Raw genomic sequence first — 9,486 nt, forward strand, 5'->3', positions numbered from 1 at the left:
TTTATAGTGCTATCTCACTGTAACATGGTACCTAAGACAACATACTTACACACCCGATTCGGTCACATTATACTTCCAACATGCAAACCAGTTGTCCCACTCCCAATACGCCGAGCGCTGAGAAGGAACGGAAACTTTTATATATTATGCATGGTGATTTATACCTGCTTCACACTGGACGAAGACCGCGCTACGACCTAGAAAAATCACTTAAATCGTGGCAGGTCGTTTCAACGTCGTGGCAAGGTCTTTTGGGCGTATTAACAGCGCAGGTAGGTCGTCATTGCGCGCGATAGAGTGTGGAAGAGCGTGGTTGTGCTACATGTAGAAGGAGCGTAGTGGCAGCGGACGCAGCGTAGTAGAAACGTAAGACTCGCATGGATTGGTCGTCAAAAATATGATGCAGCAACCACATCTATATAAATACAAGATTTCAAAGCCATCCTTCATTTATCTTCTGACCGTCATTGAAGCCACATTAAAACAATAATTATGAGAGTGAAAAAGAGAGGTGGTCGAGGCCAGAGTACCTCCTGCACCTGCCCTAGCCAAGGGTATTAGTCCGATCGGCTAGCGCAATTGTACCTCCTGCAGCCAGTGACCAACTCATATCCTGACTTTAAATATACCTTGCAATAGCACAAGGTGCACCAAAGCTTGATTTTCTATTTTAAGGTGTTTCCTCCTCAGCAAAGAATAGCATAATCCATAAAAATTATCTGCTCGTGTAAAGCAGTGTGCTAAATAAATTAATAAACATGAAAAATATCAATATTTTAATGTCGTCATTTTGCTAATTTAACATCACATCACTCAATACATATGTATGTATTTTATTCTATTTCATCAGAATCTCAAAGATATACCACACTGGTTAACTGCTGATTAATTGCTGTCACGAAGGCTGTTTGACGTATTTTATTACCGGAAAGAAGTGAGCACTAATCTCAACCAAACTATCAGCTGAGTCATATACGACATTAGCTTACTAATTAACGTCCTATGAAGCCATGGTCATGTAAGGACGGCTTCCCAAGTATGCGATGTGTTGCGTGTATTTGTGCGAGGTGTACGTTTTGGGAGACTGCGGTATATTTGTGTTGTGTCTTCTTGTATTTGTTTGTTTGATTCATTAACGTCTTATATCAGCCATGGTCACGTAAGGACGGCCTCTAGATAAGTAATTAACGTCCTATGAAGCCAGGTTCATGTAAGGACGGCTTCCCAAGTATGCTATGTGTTGCGTGTATGTTGTGCGAGGTGCGTGTTTTGGAGACTGCGATATGTTCGTGTTGTGTCTGCTTGTATAGTGGAACTGTTGCTCTTTTTATAGTGCTATATCACTGAAGCGTGCCACCAAAGACACCAGGCAACACACCCCACCCGGTTATATACGGACAACGGACGAACCAGTCGTCCCACTCCCGTTATACTGAGCGAAAAGCAAGAGTAGAAACTGTCACTTTAATAGACTTCGATGTGTCTCGGCCAGGGGACAGAACCCAGAGCCTACCTCACAGGGGCGAGCGCTCAACAAAATAAAAAAAATGGGAGATGACAGGTCACCCCGTTGTGGTTTTGGCTCTTACTAGGTGTACGTACCTTTAGTAGTTATGTTAGTCGTACTTTGGGAGGGTTCAGCCTAGGGTTTACGGAGGGATATTGTGTCTGGTTTGACAGATGTCTACTTCGGGTTGTTTATCTCGGCCATCTTGACGGGTAGGCCGTGGATATTTGTGTTACGCAATACGACTGGTCGAGGATTCATCGGTGGAGCCAATCGTGGAGTCCTATAGCTACTTTCGTTTCAGTCCGGGTAGGTTCACTGGGGTCAATTAGGGTATACAAGTCATGCACGTGTGTTAAGCTATGCCTTTCTTGCCGAAGATGTGGTGAGTTTCAGTGGATTTTCCGCCGTTATTACTGACGCTTTGAGACCGAAGCGATACTAGTTGGGGACGTAATGTAGGCATGTACGCTTCGTCAATGAAGTGTTAGGTTAGCTTACTTAGGTAGTATGACGCTCTGAAAACAGAGTGTTTATTTTCGCCCAAACCATGTAGCAGGAATAAATGGGCAACTTCACGGGTAGTAATACCTTCGGAGAACCGAACGAGGGATAGGACATAATTAGTTGACAGTTTATGGATTAGAGAAATTATGCAGTTATACATTCGGGGCTAGTTGTTAACACTATACAAGAAGACACAACATTTTTTTCATTTCAAAATATTTTTAATTAAATCATTTGATTCAATAGGGATTGTGCAGCAGGCCATGCCTATATAAGTCCTCTCCCTGTGGATACATACATGTACATCTCAAAGCCATATGTATAATATATGTAATTTCACAGACAATATTGAAATTAAATATATATTTAGGATACACTTGTAAGTAATACTATGATAACACTACAATAATGAGCAGGTATAAAAAGCATGTGAAAACATACCTATGTTTTTGTTTATAGTTAAAATGTGGATACTGTATAGCCAGATAATGATAAGTTGAAATTTATAATGGATTCATATCAGTTCAATATATACAGTTCCTTGATTTAAATCAGTTGATATTGATTGGAATTTAATTTGAATTTGGATCCCTCAATATCACTCCCACACAAGCCATTCCTAGTGACCGGGCAGTACTATAAAGTCCATAGTGTTACCACTAAGTACTGGTCCTAGTCAGGAATGTCCAGAAAAAGAGCCATGCTGAGGGAGTATATTAAAGCATATGCATATATATTAATTATAACATTGGAGAAAATGGGTTTATAATATAATAATATGAGTGTTATATGGGTTTACCTATGATAAGGGTCAACATGAACAAGACACAACATGAATATACCACAGTCTCCAAAAACACGCACCTCGCACATCATACACGCAACACACCGCATTCAAGGGAGGCCGTCCTTACATGACCATAGCTGTTAATAGGACGTTAATCAATCAAACAAACAAACAAACAAAAGTATTCTCAGCACTATGTAAAGTCTAGTGTGCAGTTTTCGTAGGGGTAGGACTTTCCGCCCATCTTGAAGGCAGTTAAAATTATACTAAAGTGAAACTTCATATAGGATATGAGCTAGTATTGGGCACAGGCTGCTACTAATAACGACCACATAACAGTCAGTAATTGGGCGGGGAGTGCACGGGAACGACACCATGTTGTCAAACATTTTGTTGTCTTATTTTTGGCTCTGTTTATCATAAGTTATTTTTTGTTATATACTTTTACTTAGTCATATTTTGTCTCTGGCTTTGACTATTGGCCATTGTTTTATGGTTATTTACTAGTTTCGGATTTGTACAATTTGTACACATCGCGGAGTTATTTAAGTGACAAACTGTCATCTCCTGACCCCGCCTACTACACTGATTTTGATAATAAGGGGTTGTTGTGAACCGTGGTAGGGTACAGAGACTTCTCGAGACTTATGTGACCACTCTTACATCGGACAATTTGTATATTGTTAATTTTTGTACGTACTGTATTGGGAAGATTAGCTATTTGCAGTAAACTAAGCAGGAACAATACCCAGCACATTCACACTTTTTACTCCATACGGTATTGTTATGGTGGGGTTTCAAGCAATGCTGAACGCCCCCACTCACCACGATTTTATGCCTAAACATTACACTATTTAACTACTTGCATGTACATTAAACGTGTTTGGTGTTATAGCATGCCTTTATATCGATGATACATACATTGATAAACGTTTTTGCTCAGACTTTAATAATGCGGCGATCCCTTTTATTTTTAACGGTCTTTACACAGAAATGGCTCAGGAAAGTTTGAAGATGAGAAAATACATGTCCCGGTCGAACCGAAAGCTGTGGTAGAGATGCCCAAACCTCTTATCAAACAGAATAATTAAACGGAAACCGAAACTTTGGAATAAGAGTTATATTATCTCAATTATCTACAACAGTAGTAACACAATACATTTTGAGTGTGACAGGGTGGTCTGCTTTGTCAACCATCGTTTGGATTGAATTATTCTTCATGACATTATATTTACATTCTGAGTGTTTCATCACTGTATGAATCAACTAACTAACGAAAACAAACATTTGCCTATGAAAATACTATGAATACAACGATTCTCGTACAGCTGATTTCAAACAATAGACCAGTTCCATTTCAATAAAAATAGTTCCCCACTATATTTTAATGTTATATTTCTAATGTGCTGTTTCTTGATATAGAATCAACTAAGGTTTACAGTAATAAGTCAATCAAATCTTATTTTGTCATTTGCAAAAATAGGCAAACCGGAAGGCGGAAGCTTAAAAACGCGACGTTGTGAAACGACTTTGTCATCCAGCTGTTCCATTAATCTCGTTTCTCGTCGTATTTTGGTGTCATAATCTTAAACATAATATAATAACCTTTCAATAATTTATAATTTAACATATTATTCTAATGTAAATATATGGATTGAATTATTTTTCTAATTTTCATAGCGGCTATGAATAGCAGAAGCTATCTACATATCTTCCGAGGAGTGCTAATGCGCTCCACAGGGTAGGTAAATAGCTTCTGCTATTCATTGTCGCGATGAAAATTAGAAAAATACATTCAATCCCGATGTGACACACATTGAAATCAAAAGTCCTACCTTTTAATCATTTGAAATATGTAATTGCTAGTTCAGTATATATTTTTAGTTTTAGCACTAAATTTTGTTCCTAAGAATAGCCTAATATAATCTTATTTCATTTTGACAATACATTAGCTGAATATATCCACATATCCTTATCGGATGGGAATCGCAGTTGTACAGGTGTTGGGGATGACTCCCGATAGTTTCTTTTCTGCCAATTTGATTAAAATGCAGATCCTTATAACCACTCCGTTAAAAAGAGGCTCTTATCCAACGTAGCGATAATGAGAATCTATATTTTAATCAGATTGCTTTTCTGCATAGTGTTCAACATAAAGATAGTAGGACGACTGCTTTGCCCGTTGTCACTATATTGTGACCTGCCGAGATATATTTGTATATACCAAAACTGGGATAATTTCACTGTTGGAAATCCAACATAAAGTTTACTCTGGGATATTTCATCGATTTTTTTTCGAAATTTATTCATGCCATTTTATCTAATATTGATAATTTTATAAATGCCATGATGATGTGTATTGGCAAAATAACAAAACGAAAACTTTTAGATTATATTGCAATGCTTACATGACAGTTTTTGCACAAAATACAACATAAGCAGGAGAAACTATTTACTTATGGCTAAATCGGTGGGGATAGATCCAAGAGTTTTCCTAAAAGGAAAAGACTATCGACTCAACACCTTGTAATTAAACTTAAATCATATGACATTAAGAATTGATCACTAACTAACCAACAATTATGTATCGCCGACATGGAAGTGTTGTGGTCTGTAGTGTAAGTGTTGTGGTATAGTGTAAGTGTTGTGGTCTGTAGTGTCACAGACATATAAGTGTTGTGGTATGTAGTGTAAGTGATGTGGTCTGTAGTGTAAGTGATGTGGTGTGTAGTGTAAGTGGTATGTAGTGTAAGTGATGTGGTCTGTAGTGTAAGTGTTGTGGTCTGTAGTGTCACAGACATATAAGTGTTGTGGTATGTAGTGAAAGTGATGTGGTCTGTAGTGTAAGTGTTGTGGTCTGTAGTGTAATTGATGTGGTCTGTAGTGTAAGTGTTGTGGTCTGTAGTGTAAGTGTTGTGGTCTGTAGTGTAAGTGATGTGGTCTGTAGTGTAAGTGTTGTGGTCTGTAGTGTCACAGACATATAAGTGTTGTGGTATGTAGTGAAAGTGATGTGGTCTGTAGTGTAAGTGATGTGGTCTGTAGTGTAAGTGATGTGGTCTGTAGTGTAAGTGTTGTGGTCTGTAGTGTAATTGATGTGGTCTGTAGTGTAAGTGATGTGGTTTGTAGTGTTAGTGTTGTGGTCTGTAGTGTAAGTGATGTGGTCTGTAGTGTAAGTGATGTGGTCTGTAGTGTAAGTGTTGTGGTCTGTAGTGTAAGTGATGTGGTTTGTAGTGTTAGTGTTGTGTTCTGTAGTGTAAGTGATGTGGTATGTAGTGTCACAGACATATAAGTGTTATGGTATGTAGTGTAAGTGATGTGGTTTGTAGTGTCAGTGTTGTGGTCTGTATTGTAAGTGTTGTGGTCTGTAGTGTGAGTGATGTGGTTTGTAGTGTAAGTGATGTGGTCTGTAGTGTAAGTGATGTGGTCTGTAGTGTAAGTGATGTGGTCTGTAGTGTGAGTGATATGGTCTGTAGGGTAAGTGGTATGTAGTGTAATTGATGTGGTATGTAGTGTCACAGACATATAAGTGTTATGGTATGTAGTGTAAGTGATGTGGTTTGTAGTGTTAGTGTTGTGGTCTGTAGTGTAATTGATGTGGTCTGTAGTGTTAGTGTTGTGGTATGTAGTGTAAGTGTTGTGGTCTGTAGTGTATGTGTTGTGGTCTGTAGTGTAATTGATGTGGTCTGTAGTGTAAGTGATGTGGTTTGTAGTGTTAGTGTTGTGTTCTGTAGTGTAAGTGATGTGGTATGTAGTGTCACAGACATATAAGTGTTATGGTATGTAGTGTAAGTGATGTGGTTTGTAGTGTCAGTGTTGTGGTCTGTATTGTAAGTGTTGTGGTCTGTAGTGTGAGTGATGTGGTTTGTAGTGTAAGTGATGTGGTCTGTAGTATGAGTGATAAATTGATGTGGTCTGTAGTGTAAATGATGTGGTCTGTAGTGTAAGTGTCCTGGTCTGTAGTGTGAGTGATATGGTCTGTAGTGTAAGTGATGTGATATGTAGTGAAAGTGATGTTTGTTTGTTTGATTAATTTACGTCCTATTAACAGCTATGGCCATGTGTAAGTGGTATGTAGTGTAATTGATGTGGTCTGTCGTGTAATTGATGTGGTCTGTAGTGTAATTGATGTGGTCTGTAGTGTAAGTGTTGTGGTCTGTAGTGTAAGTGTTGTGGTCTGTAGTGTAAGTGTTGTGGTCTGTAGTGTAAGTGTTGTGGTCTGTAGTGTAAGTGTTGTGGTCTGTAGTGTCACAGACATGTAAGTGTTGTGGTCTGTAGTGTCACAGACATATAAGTGTTGTGGTCTGTAGTGTAAGTGTTGTGGTCTGTAGTGTAAGTGTTGTGGTCTGTAGTGTCACAGACATGTAAGTGTTGTGGTCTGTAGTGTCACAGACATATAAGTGTTGTGGTCTGTAGTGTAAGTGTTGTGGTCTGTAGTGTAAGTGTTGTGGTCTGTAGTGTAAGTGTTGTGGTCTGTAGTGTAAGTGTTGTGGTATGTAGTGTAAGTGTTGTGGTATGTAGTGTAAGTCATGTGGTCTGTAGTGTAAGTGTTGTGGTCTGTAGTGTAAGTGTTGTGGTCTGTAGTGTAAGTGTTGTGGTCTGTAGTGTCACAGACATATAAGTGTTGTGGTCTGTAGTGTCACAGACATATAAGTGTTGTGGTCTGTAGTGTAAGTGTTGTGGTCTGTAGTGTAAGTGTTGTGGTCTGTAGCGTCACAGACATGTAAGTGTTGTGGTCTGTAGAGTCACAGACATATAAGTGTTGTGGTCTGTAGTGTAAGTGTTGTGGTATGTAGTGTAAGTGTTGTGGTCTGTAGTGTAAGTGTTGTGGTCTGTAGTGTAAGTGTTGTGGTATGTAGTATAAGTGTTGTGGTATGTAGTGTAAGTCATGTGGTCTGTAGTGTAAGTGTTGTGGTCTGTAGTGTAAGTGTTGTGGTCTGTAGTGCAAGTGTTGTGGTATGTAGTGTAAGTGTTGTGGTCTGTAGTGTAAGTGTTGTGGTCTGTAGTGTAAGTGTTGTGGTCTGTAGTGTAAGTGTTGTGGTCTGTAGTGCAAGTGTTGTGGTCTGTAGTGTAAGTGTTGTGGTCTGTAGCGTCACAGACATATAAGTGTTGTGGTCTGTAGTGTCACAGACATATAAGTGTTGTGGTCTGTAGTGTCACAGACATGTAAGTGTTGTGGTCTGTAGTGCAAGTGTTGTGGTCTGTAGCGTCACAGACATGTAAGTGTTGTGATCTGTAGTGTCACAGATATACACGTGTTGTTGCCGGTAGTGTAAGTGATGTGGTCTGTAGTGTAAGTATTGTGGTATGTAGTGTAAGTGTTGTGGTCTGTAGTGTAAGTGTTGTGGTCTGTAGTGTAAGTGTTGTGGTATGTAGTGTAAGTGTTGTGGTATGTAGTGTAAGTGTTGTGGTCTGTAGTGTAAGTGTTGTGGTATGTAGTGTAAGTGTTGTGGTATGTAGTGTAAGTGTTGTGGTCTGTAGTGTAAGTGTTGTGGTCTGTAGTGTAAGTGTTGTGGTCTGTAGTGTAAGTGTTGTGGTCTGTAGTGTAAGTGATGTGGTCTGTAGTGTAAGTGTTGTGGTCTGTAGTGTAAGTGTTGTGGTCTGTAGTGTAAGTGTTGTGGTCTGTAGTGTAAGTGTTGTGGTCTGTAGTGTAAGTGTTGTGGTCTGTAGTGTAAGTGTTGTGGTCTGTAGTGTAAGTGTTGTGGTCTGTAGTGTAAGTGTTGTGGTATGTAGTGTAAGTGTTGTGGTCTGTAGTGTAAGTGTTGTGGTCTGTAGTGTAAGTGTTGTGGTCTGTAGTGTAAGTGTTGTGGTCTGTAGTGTAAGTGTTGTGGTCTGTAGTGTAAGTGTTGTGGTCTGTAGTGTCACAGACATATAAGTGTTGTGGTCTGTAGTGTCACAGACATATAAGTGTTGTGGTCTATAGCGTCACAGATATGCACGTGTTGTGGTCTGTAGTGCAAGTGTTGTGGTCTGTAGTGTAAGTGTTGTGGTCTGTAGCGTCACAGACATGTAAGTGTTGTGGTCTGTAGAGTCACAGACATATAAGTGTTGTGGTCTGTAGTGTAAGTGTTGTGTTATGTAGTGTAAGTGATGTGTGGTGTGTAGTGTAAGTGTTGTGTTATGTAGTGTAAGTGTTGTGGTATGTAATGTAAGTGTTGTGGTCTGTAGTGTCACAGACATGTAAGTGTTGTGGTCTGTAGTGTAAGTGTTGTGGTATGTAGTATAAGTATTCTGGTCTGTAGCGTCACATACATGCACGTGTTGTGGTCTGTAGTGCAAGTGTTGTGGTCTGTAGTGTAAGTGTTGTAGTCTGTAGCGTCACAGACATGTAAGTGTTGTGATCTGTAGTGTCACAGATATACACGTGTTGTTGCCGGTAGTGTAAGTGATGTGGTCTGTAGTGTAAGTATTGTGGTATGTAGTGTAAGTGATGTGGTCTGTAGTGTAAGTGTTGTGGTCTGTAGTGTAAGTGTTGTGGTCTGTAGTGTCACAGACATATAAGTGTTGTGGTCTGTAGTGTCACAGACATATAAGTGTTGTGGTCTGTAGTGTCACAGACATGTAAGTGTTGTGGTCTGTAGTGTCACAGACATGTAAGTGTTGTGGTCTGTAGTGTCACAGACATGCACGTGTTGTGGTCTGTAGTGTCACAGACATGTAAGTGCTCTGGCCTGTTGTGTCGCAGACA

The 9,486-nt window shown here is 39.4% G+C and overlaps 1 protein-coding gene across 1 annotated transcript; it reads right to left on the reverse strand.

Annotated features, from left to right (window-relative positions):
- Nucleotides 1-8,039: 8,039 nt before the first annotated feature.
- Nucleotides 8,040-8,669, reverse strand: LOC138334556 (uncharacterized). The gene has a single exon (XM_069283206.1). The coding sequence runs from the start codon at nucleotides 8,667-8,669 to the stop codon at nucleotides 8,040-8,042; it is 630 nt and encodes a 209-aa protein (XP_069139307.1).
- Between the last annotated feature and the right edge of the window lie 817 nt (nucleotides 8,670-9,486).

The sequence above is a fragment of the Argopecten irradians genome, chromosome 11 (assembly GCF_041381155.1).
Source record: "Argopecten irradians isolate NY chromosome 11, Ai_NY, whole genome shotgun sequence".
In the NCBI taxonomy this organism is placed as follows: Eukaryota; Metazoa; Mollusca; class Bivalvia; order Pectinida; family Pectinidae; genus Argopecten; species Argopecten irradians.

What these genes read in the sequence shown, in the direction of transcription:
- LOC138334556 (XM_069283206.1), bottom strand. Translation starts at nt 8,669, where the DNA reads ATGTCTGTGACACTACAGACCACAACACTTACACTACAGACCACAACA.